The sequence below is a fragment of the Cygnus atratus genome, chromosome Z, assembly GCF_013377495.2.
Source record: "Cygnus atratus isolate AKBS03 ecotype Queensland, Australia chromosome Z, CAtr_DNAZoo_HiC_assembly, whole genome shotgun sequence".
Classification (NCBI taxonomy): domain Eukaryota; kingdom Metazoa; phylum Chordata; class Aves; order Anseriformes; family Anatidae; genus Cygnus; species Cygnus atratus.
Window position 1 is genome coordinate 15,435,794 of NC_066396.1, and position 19,202 is coordinate 15,454,995.

The 19,202-nt window shown below is 37.0% G+C and overlaps 1 protein-coding gene across 4 annotated transcripts in view; it reads left to right on the forward strand.

Annotated features, from left to right (window-relative positions):
• NNT (nicotinamide nucleotide transhydrogenase) overlaps positions 1-18,993 on the forward strand; it is a 42,722-nt gene extending 23,729 nt beyond the window's left edge. For all 4 annotated transcript variants that reach the window (XM_035566115.2, XM_050716122.1, XM_050716123.1 and 1 more), the window contains exons 16-22: positions 351-511; positions 1,069-1,248; positions 5,126-5,285; positions 6,310-6,391; positions 15,224-15,342; positions 16,302-16,417; positions 16,770-18,993. In XM_035566115.2, the coding sequence (XP_035422008.1) occupies positions 351-511; positions 1,069-1,248; positions 5,126-5,285; positions 6,310-6,391; positions 15,224-15,342; positions 16,302-16,417; positions 16,770-16,919 (968 nt within the window). In that variant the 3' untranslated portion in view covers positions 16,920-18,993. The remainder of the gene's footprint in view (positions 1-350; positions 512-1,068; positions 1,249-5,125; positions 5,286-6,309; positions 6,392-15,223; positions 15,343-16,301; positions 16,418-16,769) is intronic.
• Positions 18,994-19,202: the final 209 nt, after the last annotated feature.

Sequence of the window (19,202 nt, forward strand, 5' to 3'; positions counted from 1 at the left end):
GGGGCCAGAATGTAAGTTGAAAAATCAAAAACAAAACCAAACGAACCACATAATGAAGGCTTTTTTGAGAGAAAAAGATATTTAGATTAGGTAAGTTATTCTGAAGCACTGAAGAAAGATTGGGAAATAAAATGAGTTTAAACAGGAATATTTGAGAATCTAGAATACACCTGAATGCATTGCAATGCTGAGTCAGTACAAAGTCTCAGTTTCTACTAACTTTTGTCTCTTCTCCCCGTCCCCCTCCCTCCTTCTTTTTCTCTTTTGTTGAGGTATTCAGTCTTGTCTGGGGCTAGAGACAGACTGTCCTACATGTATGTTTCAATTTCTCAACATGCATTTGATTGCAGGTATCCTGAATTCTGCACCACTGCTTTTGCCTGGTCGACATGCATTGAATGCAGGGTTGCTGGCTGCTAGCATTGGTGGAATGGTTCCATACATGATTGATCCTAGTTATACTACAGGAATTACTTGCCTAGGTTCTGTGTCAGCTCTCTCAGCCATAATGGTAAGTTGGGAAATTATAGAAGGCAAAACAAATATTTGTTTTTCTTTTCACCTTTTCATCTTTTCAAGTCTACTCTTAACAATTATATTTTACCATCCTGAGTCACTATCATCATACACAGTGCCTATATGTTGACTTTTCAGTAGCAAGTTGAACTGACTTTCTTAAATCTAGCTGTAAAACACAAATGTTCTGAAGAACTGGCATTGATATATCTAATTACTTTTTGTAGCTATGACTTAATGGAGCCTTTCATATACATTTAAAAGACTTTTGGAAAGTTCGTTCCTAAAAAAATCCATGGAATTGGTAGGTGATTTTATGTGTAGAGATACGTAAATTAACACAGATCAGGACAATGGAGTGCCTTCCTCTCCTCCTCCTCGATGTCTCCTATATTAAAAATATTAAAAATACTTAAAATATTAAAAATACTTGGATTCTTTATTAAGTAACTTCGTATTTATTTTTTTAATGCTTCAGGAAGACTGTCATTTGTGCATGTTCTTTTTCGTCGTAGCTTATACTGGAAGTATGCATTGTCTTTCCTTTTTCAGGGTGTCACTTTAACAGCAGCCATTGGAGGTGCTGACATGCCTGTAGTTATTACTGTCCTGAACAGTTACTCTGGATGGGCCTTGTGTGCTGAGGGCTTTCTACTAAACAACAACTTGCTGACTATTGTTGGTGCACTCATTGGCTCCTCTGGGGCCATCCTCTCTTACATCATGTGTGTGGTAAGTGAGCAGAAATTGTGCTTGTTTTCCAAGTGCTGGAAAACCTTATTCAGAATGTTTGCTAGAAAGATTAGTAATCAGAAGGCCAGACTGCTAGGTATTAGAAGCTAGAATTTTTAATTGAAACTCCTGGACTAGATGTAAGTCATACCTCTTAATTTGGAGAGACACCCACTTCGGAACTAAGGGAAGCCTTTGCATTGGACTTGCACAATTGGGGTTTGAATCTAAGCTCAAATAGGTATGATTGCTCGTGCTCAACTGTCTTTTTAGTTATGTCACTCTGCAGTGTTGTTGACTTAAACTAAATTTTAAGTTTATCAGCAGGAGGAGATACTTTACATAGTGACTTCCTTTTTTCTAAAAAAAAAAAATTGATTTGTTTAGAGAGTAATTTTTTTTTTTTTTGAGTGTGGGACAGTGTGCTTGAATAGTTTCTTCAGAAAATAGTTACTGTGAAGTACCACAGGGTGGCAGCAAACTTGCATAAGTTTATTGCTGATACTAATGTGTGTGTCAGAGCAAACTTGAGCTTTAACTTTTCGTGTAATCCTACTGTATTATTAGTAATTGACTTCCTTTTTTTGGGGATCGTTTACTCAGAAGTCCTTCTTGTTTTCCCAAAACAAACAAACAAACAAAAAAAAAAACCAAAACAAAAGCTGTTCACCTAAATTGCTGATACACGTACAATCAGCAATGTAGGCTGTATCAGTAGAAAGATGATGCTTATGGGGCAACAGAGTTGTGCAAAGTATGTTCTTTAAAGTAAATATCAGATTCTTGTAAGTCTTGGTGAAAATACGATCTATTGGATATATATTTCCCCACAGGCATAGTCACTCTACAGCTTAATTTTTCTGTTACTGACCCTTTTCTGTCTTTTATTGCTAGCTCCTTTCAGTACTCAGAATTTTGAGATACTTGCTGGTGTTTTTTGGGGTAATGCAGGTAAATAACAAGCCTAGGGATTCAATTAACAAAATAGTTATGCAGTGACAGAGGGGTTTTTCTCTATGTATTTCTTAACATTCAGGAAGCTTAGTTTTTCAGATAATATTCTAAAAGTCTTGTGCTGCTTCACTTAAGCTTAGACAATTAAAGTTGATCAGCCAGTGAAATTAAAATCAGTTTGTATAATTTCTATAAAATACACAGAATAACTTATTTCTCTCTCAACATTTTTCTTTTGTGCTTTGCTTCCTTTAATGGAAAACATTACTTCTAAAGCCTTGCTATAATCAAGGGATTCATTATCATTGCCTTCTTCAAGCTGTGTTTCAGGAAGAAAAAATGCTTCTGAGTTCCAGTGGTTCCAATAAAGGTCTCTGCTTTAGGCTGTTGTAACCTGTGCTAATGAAGCAGCGCAGTTTCTCCCTACATCCTTTTTTTTTTTTTAACCTCCAATATGACTTCCATACAAAACAGGATATGTATTGAAACTCATCTAGTGCAGACATGCAGGTATTTGTGGAAACATAATGGCTGCAAGCTTTTTACATTTCCAATTGCCTTTTTGTGATAACACTGTATCCACGTGATCCCTTACAGCTTTTACGCGAGTTAATAAAACTGGCCAACATGTATTCAGGTAATCCCTTAAAATTTTGCACTCATATCTTATTGACTGATTTTTTCCAACCATTCCTGTTTTGTGCCTATTATTAGGGTGAGTTAAGGACAAAGAATTTAACTTTCAAACAAAAAAGCAAAGGCCTGTACTTGTTCACTTGTCTTGTGGATTTTGGTTCTTTTAAAGCACTAATGCAACATGCCTTTTTACAGAACATTTGATTGTATTAACATTTCCTTCTCCCTGTCTTTTTCAGAGTGAATACTTGATGATTGCAATTGTAGTATTAGAATCAGTATGCTTAGGGATGGGGAAGATGCTTCAGGTGGGAGAGGAACCATAAGCTGAGGTGATGAAACAGAGCAAGAGAAGGCACAGATTGTGTTAGTCTTACAAATTGTATGCTGCCTCCTCGTGTACTAACTGTGCTGTTTATGTGGGCACAGTGAGTGTGGAAGAGCTTGGCGTTCTCAGGGATCAAGGGCTTGGTTTTACCTGGGCTGGAAGCCTCAGGCAGTGTCACTTGTGTATACATACATACATACATACATACATACATACATACATATATATATATATATATATATTGCAGCAGAAGGGGTTTTCTTCTGGTAATTGGGTTATCTTTGAATAACAGCAGTGATGAAGCCTGCTCTTTATTTGTATATGTTTGTGGTGGTAAAGAAGGTGAAGGAGGCTATGGAAGACTTAGCATACTGTCCCTGTGCTGGGTAGGTCTTAGCTGCTTTGGTTAATTTTATTTAGTGAGGTCTTGACTCATTTTGAAGCCGTCTGTGGTTCATAGCCAGGCAAGGGTGCTACAATCTCATGCATGCTTTGTGTGGTTTCTCAGATTTCTAATACTTGAACCTTTTTTTGCTTTGTCCTGGTCTTACTGTTGTCTTTTGTTTTAAATAAGACTTGAAAGTGCTTAGCTTCTTGTAGTCTTACAGTGTGCAACATCTAAAAAATGTATTCTTCTGCCTAGACTGTTTTGCCAGATAAAACTGCTATAACTTACTAGTCTCTTCTCCCGTTTGAAAGTTTAATGTTTTGATACACATCAAAGGCAGTGTGTTCTTAAAGGATAAAACTACTGCAGTCTGTACAAAAATGCAGATTTCACAAAACCTGTATTTGGGCCCTACTGTGCACCATCCTTACAGGATCTGTATCAGAATAAACAAAAGTTCTTCTAACATCTTTGCTGTGCTTCTTTGCTAGATGCTGAATTTCACAGAGTGGCACATCTTCTCAGGCTATAGGAAAAACCTGTGGAGTTGCATGAGATTAAGTATCAGTGGAAAATGGACTTGGAAGCATACTTTTGTGTGGGTGTTTCCTTTCACTTGTATGTGTGTCTCTCCAGATCCATTCTTAAAATCTGCTGTGATTTATGAGCTAGCACAGCAGGTGAATGACACACGTTTAATTAAATAAGAAATTTATGCCTGTTCCTTCCCTGCTTCTGAAATTTTGTTTATTGCAATTACAAGTTTTGCCTGCTTCCAGATATTGCTTTGGGACCATGCTCACAAGGAGACATGCCAGTGAAAGCATTTAGCCAGTGGCCTTTCCTGGCTGTGTATCTACAGAGCCGAATTTTCAGGATGTGTTCTTCTCTTAAAGCTCCTAGTTTAAGATCTCTTGTTCTCTCTTGGTACTCTGCCAGTAAGTTAATGGCCCCCTTTAGTACATTCAAATTTGTTTTCAATTAGCATTTGGTTAGTTTTGTGTGGCTGCTTAGCTTTGTCCTGTTCTTTTCTGTTGTGATCCTGTAGGAGCTTTGCTTCTGTACTACCTGTAAGAGCCATGTGGTTTCCATGCAGTAGTTCTGTGCTTACATCTTGAATTGCTCAAGAATTAGAGAAATACCTTACAAAAATTATATGTATAAAATTATTATATGTAATAAATTATTATTATTATTATTATATGTGTAAAATTTGTCATCAAATTTGTATTCTTCTATATCTTCATTTTAATGACAGAAAGAGACCAATATTTGACAAAGCTTTCTTTTGTGTGTTTTGTTTTGTTCTTTGCCTTGGGAAAATGCTGTTTATCTGTCATTATCTGTGTAGTATTACGTGTTAGAAGCTATTGTTTGGCATTATTGTTGTAATCTGTGTCTCTGTTTTAAGGAGCCTGTTTTAAGAACTTTGAGTAGTCAGCAGGCAAAACCAACAGATAAAGACTATTGTCAGGAAGGTTTTAATATTTCCAGACGTTTACTTTGTGGACGTCTCCTCTGCTTTATTTTTCCATTTCATCTTATCTGATCGAAAACCTCTTGTCTTCCAGGCTATGAACCGTTCCCTTGCAAATGTGATTCTAGGGGGCTATGGCACCACATCAACAGCTGGTGGGAAGCCCATGGAAATTACTGGAACCCACACAGAAATCAATGTGGACAATGCAATTGAAATGATAAAGGAAGCTAATAGCATTATTATTACTCCAGGTAAGACACTCTTGACTTATAGAGCAAGATGTTCAGAGGATATGTTATTAAAACAAACACACACCCCAAAACAAAAAACTGAAGTGTTGTCTGGAGTTGTGGGATATGCTTTTGTTCCCAGGTTAGTTGTCATTCCTCTGTGTAAACATGTGTATGTCACTTCACTTTTCTGTGTGGGCATCTCTTCCCACTTTTTCCTACTTATGTAGTTTTTAAATTCATAAGGACAGAGGCTGTCTTTTGCAAATTATGTTTACAGTTAATTTTGTGTACAGGTGTTGTGCAAGTTTCCAAGGTACCACTGATACCAGTGAGAAAATTAATAATAATCTGTCACTTACATTACTGAGGGTATTTGTGCTTATTCTATGCTTGCTTAATTCTGCATTTTTTTTTTTTTTGGAAAACCTGCAGGAAAACATTTGAATCTAAGTTAGTATCCAACAAATACTGGAATTCAAGTAGGAAAAAACCCGAAAACCAAAACCCTGAGTTCTGGGTTGAGCCATAGGCTCATATGGTTCAATAGTATATTTCCTGTTAGGAGAGATCAGATGAGGAGTGGTTGAAGATGTTCTCTTCAACTGAATGGCACTGTTGTGTTAAATCATGTAAATCATATATTTGCAATGGAATGGGAAGAATGCAGGAAACAAAGTTGTCCTTTTCTGATAGAGCAGGGAACACATGTTTCAGTGAAAGTGAAACAAGTTACTTTGTAGTTTGGCTGGTCAAACTACTATACTGTTAGTGGTCAGGAGACCAAAAAGATGAGATGAATTACATTCCTAGGGAGTTGCAGCCTGACCACTATATGAGTATCAGCGATACATGCATTCACATATATGTTTGTGTATAAATATACAATTTTAATTATATATTAACTAAAATATATATTATTTTTTATAATATATAATATGAGCAGACAGCTGCTGTTTGTGTGGAAGGTATGCTTACTCCCTGTAACTATTCTGTCTACACTGAAATAGAAAAACAGCTTAAAACATTGGAATTCTTCTTTCAGGTTACGGTTTGTGTGCAGCAAAAGCTCAGTACCCTATAGCTGATCTTGTGAAGATGTTGAGAGAACAAGGGAAAAATGTAAGGTAAGGACTTTCCTTGATGAAAAGTATTATACTTCTTTTCATTCCATTAAAATCTGCAGCAAGTGTATGCTTTGGTTAATTTTTCTTTCAGCAATCGTTCTTATGCTGGGCTCTCTAAGAAATAATTTCCTAATGGAATTCATCCCTCTGCTTGTGAAACTGTTGGGGTATAGCTGAAGGGCTGCAGTGAGAATAGTGGAGGATCCTCAGAAGGAAATGTGGGCCTTTTGCAGTATGGAGAAAGTGCTTTTGCTTGTGTCAGTCGTATGTGAAGTGGAAGAATAGATCGGGTAGAGTGGCCTGTGCACCAAGAACACAGGACTTATTTCTTTCATTGGATAACTGACTTGCATTAATGATAGCAATGCTTACAATTACTCAGCAGCAGTAGTAAATAATAGCGACAGTAAAATCCAATTCTGGTGGGCATGTTTAGATAGATGCCCTTCTTAGATTTAAAAAAAAAAAAAAAAAAAAGAAGAGCACAGAAGGCAGACTTTCATTGATACCTTCTGTGCTCTGGGGTAGCTAAAGATGGTCAGTGTGTACTGTTAAGAAGTGTCTTGCAGATGCTCAAAGCCCTGTGTTTGGACTAAAATGTGCTGCAGACAGTCCCTCAGTTACACGTAGATATCCAGATTCCTCCAAAATCCTCATAGGTCAATCCATGTGATCTTAAATTTGCAGCAGGACTTCCATAAGATATGCTGCCTGATTTTTTTCCCTTTGCCTCCTTCAAGCCTTAGGGCTGTGGTATCTTTTCTCACACCACAGTTCTAAGGCTTCTACAGTCTCACTTGTTCAGAAGGCAGTCAATGAAACCAGGAAGGTGTATAAACTTCTATCACTATTTTAATGTAACCTGAACCTTCACAGAATAGCAGGATGGTTTGAGTCATAGACCTCTGGAGATTATCTAGTTCAACCAGTACACTTATTCAAGGCAGAGTCAGCTTAGGATGCAGGTTGCTTAGGGTCTTGTCCAGTTGGGTTTGAGTATTCAGTCTCCAGGGCTGGAGACTTAACAGCCTATCTGGGAAAGAGTAAAACAGTTTGTTTTTCTGAGGTTTAAATGGAATTCCTTGTATTTCAGTTCTTGACCATTGCCTCTTGTCCTTTCACTGGATAACAAAACCAGATTCTTCTCAGTGGTGTTTTTGTTCTTCTCTATTAGGTGCTTACACAGTGACATCACCCTGAGCCTTTTCTTCTCCAGGTTGAGGATTCCAGCTCTCTCAGACCTTCTCCCATGACAGATACTCTAATCCCTTAAGCATCTTAGACCTATTTTTTTGGATTCCTGTTAAGTTTTTGCAATTGCAAGTAACACCGTAATTGGAGTCCATTGAGTATTGCATGGAAGGATTATTGGAAAAGCATGTGGCCACTGTCAGATTTTATTTATTTTACTTTATTCTGCTGCAGTGCTGAGAGAGAATTCTTAGGTGCTAGTACTGGCCTCAAGTCCTTTTCTCCCTCAATTTTTTTTGTAGACCTTAGAGGTATTGAAAATACCGGAAAGCTAGCATCATTCCTCCCTTGTTAATTGTTTGGGAAAGTATTTTCTAATTATGGTAACATAATATCTTAAAATTAGTCAAGGGTCAGCTTTCGTTTGAAACAAGATATTTGGACAGATGCTGGTTAGCTATACTCATTCTGTATGCATTCCTTGTGTTTATTTCATTTAGATGGTGACTCTCCTTTGAAATCTATACTCCAGCAATTAGTGGGATTTTTTGATTTTGTTTTTTTTTCTTTCACTATTTTTTCAAACTCATTGGAAAGATGCATATAGGTCTTTGCAGTGTTTTACAGCATGCACTGTGGTGGATAACAGCAGTGCTGTTGTAGGGTTTAGCAACAATTATTTGTTAGTGTTTATCCAGAGTTGCAATTCTGCATATTAAATTGCTTGATCAAGGTATTTTTCCTTGGATATGTGAGAAGTGAGATGCATGCTCATGTATCTACTTCCTGGAGCAGTTCTCTCCACTCCTTATTTTTCCATGTTTAGCAAAAAGCTGAATGTGTGTCCAAATTGCATTAAAATTTTTGAAGACCTGTTAATTGTGCAACAAAAGAACCTAGATGAACCTTCTTGACTGATGTGATGACAGTTTCATAAGCTTTTAGCTTTCCTTTTAGAGCTTCTGTGTGGGGGAGCTCTTTTTTTTAATAAAAGATTGTTGGTTTTGCCTTTTTATGGTGGCTTTGCAGGGGAGAAACATGAATGAATCCTTGAAATAACTGGCTTATACTTGACATGAGTGAATTTCAGGAAGGGATCACTGCAGTGGTTACCTAGCATTTTAATGAAATAAATCTGTATTTACAGTTTGTGGTAATTTAGGCCTTTCTTCACTTTGCGGAGCTCCCACGGTGTTCATTGAGTACAGCTGCTGTCCCTCTGGTTTCAGTAGGGCTGGAGCGCCTCGGGACCCTAAGTACACTCACCATCCAGATGTAGTGACAGTCTAACACATCCACTGTGGAAGAGTGCCAGCATGGACATACGATTGTCATCAATTTGTAATGCCCATACTGTGCCAAGAAAAATTGCATCTGTCATATGGTCTTTTTTCCCTTCATGGCTCATGACTGATCCAGAGACACTGTTGTTTTAAATAACTATGCTTATAGCCCTAACGTTCTCAGTGAAAAGCACAGATTGTATAAAATGATGCGTAACCTTTTATGACTAGGGCTTAAATTCACAATTGCAGCAGAGTTTAGAAACTTTAGACTGCTTTAGTTATTAAATTGCTAACATAGCTAACATCACATCATCACTTACTTGAGATGGTATTGCAAGTAGATTACATCTTTAATGCATTAGTAGGATCACATACAAAACTGGATATTGCTGAGCCTCAATTATAATGTTACCTAGTTATGGATGGCCAAAACAACAAAACTTTTTATTGTCTAAATCCCACAGTCTCCAGAATTCATTGGACTTGGGGGATTTGGAGGGAAGGTTGCTTGCTTTACAACTAGTTTTGTGTTTCTGCAAAGTTACAACTGAGTAAATTGTGGAAAGTTCTCATGTTAACAAACTTCAACTACATGCTGTGTTGCTTGTAGGCCCCTAGTTGTGAAATTCTGATTTCTTTAATTATATAATAATTCCATATGTAAAGTGTATAATTCTTCTGTAGTATTATAGTACAGTTAAAAATTGTATACATTCTCATATGTAGATGGGTAATTGACAAGTTTCATGTCCACACCAAAATGCTGAGCTTTTGCCATAGCATCGCTTTCCTAAGACCTTTTCAGTCAATGCGTCTTAATTTCCTGCATAGTACTCTTGAGAAGAAAATTTAATTCCAGGTTGAAAGGGCTTCTAAAATTATGCTTTATATGGACTTTTAAAAACTAATTAATAGTTAAGGTATGATGGTTTTCTTTTCCCTCTCATAGTTGAGGGAAATACAGATCACTTCTTTAACAGCCTTTTAGATTAGATGTTAAAATGCTGTATTTTTTTTTTAAACCTAATTTGTATAGGTAGATGTCTTGCAGGACTTTCATTTCTGTCTTCTGGTGCTGGAGAACCTGATTATTTTTAAACACATGGAAACACTTATGGGTTTCTTACATATCTGAAAATGTGACAGGATGGATTTAGTGTTGCATCTGCGTTTTCGAATTCTTCTTTTTACCTCTGGCTGAGCTCTAATCAAATGTATTTAAGGTTCAGTTTTTTAATTCAGTGGTGCTAAATGTTTGTGATAGAACACGTGGATGGGTACCACTTACACGTGTCTTTGTAACATAATGAATAAAATCAACTTACTGAAATTACTTATTTCAATTTAAAAACATTGTTTTTTGTAATGCAAGAAAATCTGCTAGAATTGTAAAGCATGAACAGTTAAGATGCTGTCCTAATCAACCTTCAGACATTGCATAACTCAGGCGTACATGAGAGGAAGATTACTGTCAAAATGCTGAATGGCAGCACTGTACGTGTTAATGCAAATTTTTAGGAAACTGAAGTACGCTCATTAGGAAGAAATTAAGTGGGTATGTGTATGTCAGTTCTCTGTTTCTTGTAGTCAAATTAACTGGCTGGGCTCTGAATCATTAGTGCTGCAGATGGAGGGACAAATGATGTCTGACAGATCTGTTAGCTCAAGTGCTGTATCAGTGCAGCTAGAGAGAATGATCAAACCTTACAGCACCTGATCTGCTTCTGCAAAGATGTGCAAGTATGGCTGCACGATTCTCGGGGTGTATTGTTGGTATGTCAATGGTTCATTATGCATCAGCTCAGTTCCATGTGACCTTCTTACGTCAGTTGGTGATGCTTTTCAGAGACTTTCCTACTGCTGGGTTCTTGGGAGGTCTATTGCAGTGAGCCAGGTCCATGCCATGTACTTGGATCTTGCCCCTGCTCTGATAAACCCTCTCACCGGAGTAGTTGGAAATACAGAGCCAGTACCAGCCTCCGTTTAAGTATGCTTAATTTAAGTGATTTAATTCCGTTTCAGTTTAGCTAACCTGACTCCAGCAGAGCCATTGAGCTTTGTCTCTTTCAGGTACTGTTTCTGGGGTCATCTGTTTGTAAAAGGCATGTAATCAGACCTGAGCTAGCTATGTGCTGCTTTGCTGCTTAGCTATGCTCTGTGTAGTCATCCATAATGTGTGATCGGAGCACTATATTGTGATACTTAGAAGCCGTGCTGCACTTCAGATGATAATATGTCAGGATTTAAGCTGCGTGCTGTCTGAATGGTGCTGTCTGAATGGTGCAGTCCTCTGTCCATCTCGTTTTTGTTTGTCGTCTCCTGTTACCTTGAATAACAGATTGTTGTCTGTGCTAGAAATAAAGGAATCCTGTGTCAAAGGATAAGTAAAGTGAATGGCGGCTCGTGGGTGGTGAGAGGGGATGAGGCATAACTCTTGGGCAATTTATTCTCTGTGTATACAGCTTCTAAAATGTTGACCAAGCTAAATCAGGCACCAGCCAGATGTTACATACTTTAATCACTCTGTTTGGCCTTGGCATAATGGCAGGAATCCTTTCTTTACATGATGAAGTGATCGTGAAATACTTTTTGCATTGAGTTAGGTACGTGTTAGCTCTTTCAGTATTAATGACAAGAATATTATCTAGCCATTGGTAATACAGAAAGATGCTGACTTTATTAACTTAGAAAATGGGATTTCCATCTTGAGTTTTTCAATAATTTCAGTGCAGTAGTTCTGAATTTAAATGCCTTCTGTGCTAGAAAGAGCTGTCCCAGATATGCCACATGTTTGTGAGAGGTTTTAGATCTTTAGTCTAAATTTAAAAGAAAATGTTGCGTTCCGTTAAAAGAAAAGCTTCAAAGTACGTCCTGATCTTTTCAGTGTGGTTTCTTGTCTTCCTGAAGCTAAAAATCTACCTGAAAGAGGCTAAAAAAAAGCTGTATATTCTTGCCTAGTACCCATACTTTTAGGTGTGAAGTCTGTCAGTAGCATAGATGTGTGTGCTAATTTCAGTGTATCTGACAACTGGCATGATAAACAGGCCCCATGTTATACAGTCTGAGTCAGGGTTGAGATAGAAAATTCTTGGAAGATCTGTGTTTCCATGAACTACCATAATAAGGTTTCAAGTCAGGCACAACATGATTTTGCATCTTTGTTTTGGGTAAAGTATGTGTAGGCAGAAAACTTAATGCCAGGTAAACAGAAAATCAAGAGTGTAAGATTCTGCTCTCATTAAAAGAAAAAATAGCTAAGGGAGTTTTTATGTCACTTATATTAAAAGCATATCAGAGAAACTTAACTATTTTTCCACCTCAAAACATTTTCCTTACAACATACCTCTTTTTTAATGTCATTCATGTTTTAAATTTTTAAATATGAATGTGATTCATATTTTGAACATCTGGGAGAGCATATGTGACAAATGGTTTCTGCTGTAGAGCACATAGCTTTGAAGAACTGCTGCTGTTTTGAGTCAGGAGCAAGATACATGGCTTTTGTTGGGCATGCTGTGAGCCATCAAGGATTTTAGCTATCTCTTTTCCATGCTTACCTGAATTCTACTTTCAGTTGGACTGGCTAATTTTACTCCAGATGTGTGTATATCTTGGGAAATTATGGAAGCCTTAAGATAAATGAATATTTTTAATGATTCTTTTTGACACGCTTGCATGTCGAATTTCAAGAGGTACTGGCTGCTACTGTCATATTTGGTTAACAGGCTCTCAGAAACAGATTTCTGGGAGTAATTTCAATATTTGTCCAAAAAGCTTTTGTATGAGCAGCTTTCTCAAACTTTCTGAGTATACAGTGTGTGGTTTCAAACAGTCTGTCAGAAGATTTTAACTGCTGATTGTTCATGCCATAACTCTTCCTGAATGAAGATCATTTGTCCCTTTCTTTTCTTGTTTTTCTCTGCCTCTTGCCAGGAATGGTGAAGTCAAAGGTGAAATTCATTCTCTTGGCAGCTTAAATTTTGGCTTTCCAGCTCTTGAAATAAGATTGTATATGTATATAATACTTAATAGAAACCTCACGAGTATTTTGTTTTGTGTCTTGCCAAAGCAGCTTTGGTCACAAAGAAGCTCAAATCATTTTATTAGAAACAAAAGAGGATTTTGTTGGAAAATCTATTTTCATTGCCAGAGGAGTGATGGTTTTTCTAGGGTATACTTCAGAATAAAAGTTCTCCTAGTGTACTGTAAGTGTTTGAATTTGGTACAGTTTAGGACTAGCTGCATGTCTTATGCATGGCTTATGTTACTGACAGATTGGTGTGAAACATAAGCTGTTAATGTTTTGTCCTGTGTATTTGCAATCCTTTCTCTGATTCTAGGTATTATCCTTTGCATCAGGATCCCAAATGTTTGCTAGCTGAATACAGTCTGTTCTCTTAATTTATTTGAAATGTTCCTTTTAAAGCTGACTTTTATCCTGCTCTTTGACCTGGAGCTTAAAGCTGCAGTGTATCTAGCTTTATGTGGATTAATCATATGTCCTTAATTTTTTCAGGATTTTCAATTGTCTCATCTTTGCATTGTGTTAATGCTGTGTTGCTGATGGAGCATTCAGTTGCCCTTTTAAGGATGTATTTGTACTGTGACTTGTGGACCCTCAGTCATCTGGTATCCACTTCCATCTCTGTGGAGTTGAAAATAGAAATATGTGGCAATCCCTCAGACGTGGCAAGCTGATTTATCAGTCTTTCATTTCTTTCTGAGGAATTCTGTATGAAGTCCTTTTATTGCATTCCTGACTCACTTGGATTTCTGTTCTGAAATTTTTCTTTAGAAATCCAAGAATTTACAGTTTTCTCCTGGGTGTTTTCTGTCTATTCCAGAATACATGTATGCTTCTGTATTAAACATTTAGCTTCATCCATATACAACATTCATCCCAGACACTTCTGCTGTGCCTGAGTCAGCATTATGCTTGATTGCTCTGGAACTGGAAAGATAAAAAAAAAAAAAAATGCGTACGACAGTAGACATGATCTGCCTAGTTTATTCAGGGACAGTAGATGAGTAGAAGAATACACTCTGCCCACAAGAAATAGATTTGCTACTAACAAAAACGTCTGTGGGAGTTGCAACTTAACCAGTGTAACACCTCTGTTCTGAGTTTTGTCAGTTTAATAGTCTTACATGCTTTAATGTCCCCCCTGGTGCTTTGTGCATCTGTCTGAATATTTAGTAACTCACAAGCAATGTGTTTCCTATATATTGGTTTTAAGCTGTTCAGAAAACATTTCTCAAATCATTATGCTTAAGCTGGTAGAGCTGCTTAACTTCTTGTTCCCCCTCCTTTTTTTTCCCTTCCCAAGATGAATCATGAGAAGAAAGTGGCATGTTACCCAAATTCAGTAAAGCATTGTCTTGTGCATGGAGTCCCTGCTAAGTTTCCTGTTGGACTGCAGTGTTAGGCTACTGGTAATCATGCATGCACTAGAGATACCTGATTCACTAAGTTATTTGCCAAAGACGTTTCTAGGTGTAGGAGTCCTTTTGTTTCAGGAAGACTACACAGTCTTTTAGACTTTTCATGAAGAGTGTTATATTTTGGCTTGTTCACTTTGTGGTGCTTTCACTTTTCAGTAATGTAAGGGACACGCAAAACATATTAAGGGTTGTTTTCACACGAAGCAGCGTTGCTCATAAAGAATCAAAGAGATCAGTCACAAGTTTTTAAATATGGTACAGCTTGGAAGGTGGATGTGAATGCTTGTTGTGTGAGCTGTGGCTCAGGCTGGTGGCTGTAGCTAGTAAATGGTAAAATAGACCTATTATTTTCAAAAGTAATTGAAGAACAACCACCAAGTTTGTTTTTATAAGCTGCTGCTGGGTGGAAAACTTAACATTCTTGTTCCATCCTGCAGTGATGTGTTTGCCAGCATTTGTGGCCACTAGTTGCTTCTGCATTGTTGCTAGAAGTGTGTGTGGCACTGTTAATGCAGCAGGCTCTCCAAAGCCACTGTTCTTGCAGGTGCAATGAATTTCTTAAAATCTTATGACGGAAGGGTTGAAAATGTTCTCCTAGCCTCTTTAGGTTTACTGGAAATTCAGCATATTCTTTTGCATAGCTGTTGTGTAAGTTATACTTCTAATTTTCCTGAATAGGAACAACCATTGTCTAGGTGAAGAGTCAAATCAGTGGGCCTTGTTCCCTCTCCCACCCATTTAGTTCCCTGCTGCACTTGAAAACTAGTATTTTTAAAGTGTAACCATTTCCTTTTATTAATTCTCACACACTTACACTCGAAGAACTTCTTGGCTTTTGAAGTCAAAGGTGGCAGTTTTATTGTGTAGAACAGAGTGATCACTACTTACTAATAGAACTGGACTTTTCTTTTAGGTTTGGTATTCACCCTGTGGCTGGCCGTATGCCTGGCCAGCTGAATGTACTCCTAGCGGAAGCTGGTGTTCCCTACGATATTGTTCTGGAAATGGACGAGATCAATGAAGACTTCCCAGGTTACCATGCAAGCTATAAGCTTCTATTAGATTTCATTTGTTCTTGCCAATTTTCATTTGATTGTTTTTACGTTGCACAAAGATTTTCAAAATAGAAAAAAGTCAGTCAGTGAGCAGAGGTCTTTTTTTTTTTTTTGCAACCTGTCTGGTTTCGCAGCTGATTGCAAGTGAGTGTAGAGGAATACAAGGAATAGCCTGACTCAAAAGCAGAAAACTGAGTACAGACAGGTAAAGCAAAAATAAGTATTGAATGGAGGAGTACAGAAAAAGAGTAGGCATTGAAGGGGGAGGGATAAATAGGCCTGTGGAACTTGTATCGTCCAGAACTAAGAGAATAGTTTTATTTTGATTTTCTTGCTTGTAGATGTGGGATAAATGACAAATGCTGTGTCTCTTTTTCACTACCATCCCCCGCCTCCATGTAACTGCTCCATACAGGAAAACTACTGCTACTTTTTTAGGTCAGATGCTGTGGATGATTTGACCCTGTCATATCTTGCAAGCCAGAATAGTGTTGTATAGACAACTTATTGATGTATTAAAGCTTTATTTAAAAATCAGGAAGTTGCTGGTAAAAGCTTTTTCAGGAGAACATTTAAAGGAAAAACCAGGCACAAAGAAATCTGAAAGTGCTGGTACTATGTATGTATGAAGTCACACTGAAGGATTTAACTTTGCGTGGCAGAATCATTTAATGAACTTGTTGGAGTGAGTTTCTGGATTCTTATAAGCTTGCTGGGGGTAGTTGGTAGCACACTTGGGCTCTCACATATAACTTGCCTGATTAAGTTTATAAAATAGTTGTGAATGAAGTCCTCATAAATGTTTGTAGAGTACTTACCACAGTGGGTTCTTCTGCCTCTAAAGATCAGATTTGTCACAAACATGTACACCAGTGCCTCAGTGCTCAGGTTTCACGTAATTTTTTTCTCACTTTTGTTTTCTTTCTCTTGCTGCAGATACTGACTTGGTCCTTGTAATTGGTGCAAATGATACAGTTAATTCAGCAGCTCAGGAAGATCCAAACTCGATCATAGCTGGAATGCCAGTTCTTGAGGTCTGGAAGTCCAAACAGGTGAGATTAACTGGATCGTGTCAGCATCTACCTACGTATAGAGAGTGTGCTTTTAAAAATATGGTTTATAGGAGAAGCTGGCAAGATTTTCTTAATATTTCATTTTCCATGAGAAGCTTTTCTAAAAGATGTTCAACAAAACAGTCAGTACTCTGCAAATATGATGCAGTGCTCATAATTTTATAATCCCTGATGAGTGCTTTAGTGAGACTAGTGATGACTGCAGTCAAAAAAAACTAACGAACATACTTTACTCACAAGTGTGAGTAAAGTAAAATGGTTTTGTCTTCTGTATTTGAGTGGGGGTGATGTCTGTCTTTTCCTGTATCAAACATGAGCTCTTTATATGCAGGTCATTGTAATGAAGAGATCTTTGGGAGTCGGTTATGCAGCTGTGGACAATCCAATCTTCTACAAACCCAATACTGCCATGTTGTTGGGAGATGCTAAGAAGACTTGTGATGCCCTGCAGGCCAAAGTCAGGGAATCATATCAAAGCTAAATACTGATTTATGTTCAACTCATAATTGCGACTACAGTTTTGTCACAGAGGTCATGGAAAACAAGAGTTAGAAGAATTTCTTACTGTCAAAATTCAGTCAGCATTTGCAGAACACAGCATTGACTCCTAGGAGATGTAGTTGAGTCAGGGATTTAGGTTGTTATGAAAGCATGGACACATTAGCTCTTCAAACTAAACCTCCTATGAGACAATGCATTAGAATATGAAAATGTGCTTTTTAAGGTTAACGTTGAGTTGTTGGAAGCAGGAAGTAATTACTCTTTGTCATCTTTAAATGGTTATTGGCTTCCTCTTGCCAAATGTCTATACTTCTGTCATGGAAATTCACTAAAAAGTACTGTGCCAAAATTGTATTCTGTCTTATCATCAAAGCTGTTCTTTGGCCAGTATGAACAAAAATAACTATTTATTTCTTCAAAATATAAAGCAAAATTACAAACAGCTGTGAACAGACGCAAATGAGCGCTTGCATGATTTGAGACTCTAAGCATAATACTATATTAAATCTCTATAAAAAATGGAACTCTTCCTTTTGGGGATATATGGATGCTGTGAATGAGGAACGTTTTAGGATAATTACTTTCCTTTAAAATACAGTTCCGCATTTTTGTAGTGTCCACTTATGTAAAATGAAACATGGGATTTCAGGGACCTACCAAGTGATCTTCAAACCTGACAAGGAAATGTACACCTGTACTGCTTAACCATTTTCAGCAGCTGCTAGATTATCCATCTTTCCAGTTGTTGCATTTTTAAATTTTATGTAAAAAAGGTCCAGTTCTGCACAGAACATGTTGCGTAGATGTTCTGTTCACAGAATCTGGACCACAGTGTTTCAGTTTTTATTCACTTAGACGTTTAAATGTATTTGCTATTTTAAAATTTAGTGATGCTTTCTTAATCAACATTTTTGTGATGCTGGAAAAGGCACTTTTGAACATATTTAAGATGCTGGAGTTTATTAGAATTTTTTTAAATAAGCTATTGTTTGGACAGCACAGAAATATACCAAACTTAAAATCCAATGTTTTGATTATTTGACTTCTCCCTAATCCAATTGAAAGCACTGTTTAAATTCCCACAATAAGTTCAGCAAAGAATTAAATTCTGACATAGATTGCTGTTTTATTTTTATTATGTTAAGTGTACTTGAGTGGAACTCAAATATTTGCCTAATAAAACAAATTTATCATGTTTGCATAATGATGTAGCAACTGTCTGTGGTGACAAAGGCTAAACAAATAGTTGTACTTGTGTTAAAAAGCATTAATATCTGGGGAAGTCAAACTGCTATCAAGTAAGTCTTGAAATTAATCCATCTTGACTGACAGAACAAATGTTATTTTTTTTATTACACCATGTATTGAGACTTCGTATAAAATATAGTATTTCCACGTAGCTACCTCTGTTTTTATGTGAAGATCACTTAAAATACAGACTTTGAACAGGTAATGCATTGGAAATGTAACAGAATATGAAAGCTACCCTTTTTGCAAATCTCTTGTATATAATTTGAAAACAAAAATTACCACATAAGCATTAACGTGTTGTACACTGCAGGAAAATACTTGAAATTAAATTGTAATTTAAAACATCGTGGCAGCTATGTGTAAAGGTAGCATGTATGACCACTTTAATTTCACTGTATTCAACTTTTCTTTTAGGTCTGCAAAAAAAAAAAAAAAAGAGGTGAAATGTGAGAAAGGGGAAGAGTTAAGAAATGATCCCCTTTCTCTCCCTCACAACTAGGTGAAAAAGGGATTTGAAGGGATTTAACATCCTAAAGCATTAATTTTTGTTTTGTCAAACTTCAGGTATCTTACTGTAGTATGCAACATGTCTTTGCTTGTAAGTACTTAATATCGGACTTAGATTTTCTTTAAAAAAACAAAAAAAACGGTGGGGAGACTATTATTTTTTGTTCTTTGTATTTGACAACAAAATGTACAGTTGGATCAGAGGTACCAGTGTTATCTTTAAAACTGTGCTTTACCATGGAACACCAGGTAATTGTTGAAGTGCTAATAAAAAGTCAGTTATTTTTCTTTATTGATAACTGTCTCTTTTCTCACCTGTTGCATTTCCTGATTAGGTAAGTAATCTGAGGTTCTTCTGTGAGTTAGAATATCCACCCAAGGATGTTGAGATTGAAGAGTATAGTGAAGGGAATCATAGTGAAACATGCTTTTGCCTTTTTTTTAATTTGGATTTTACTTGAAATATACATCTGAGGTATGAATGACATCACCTGGCCTTAGAAAC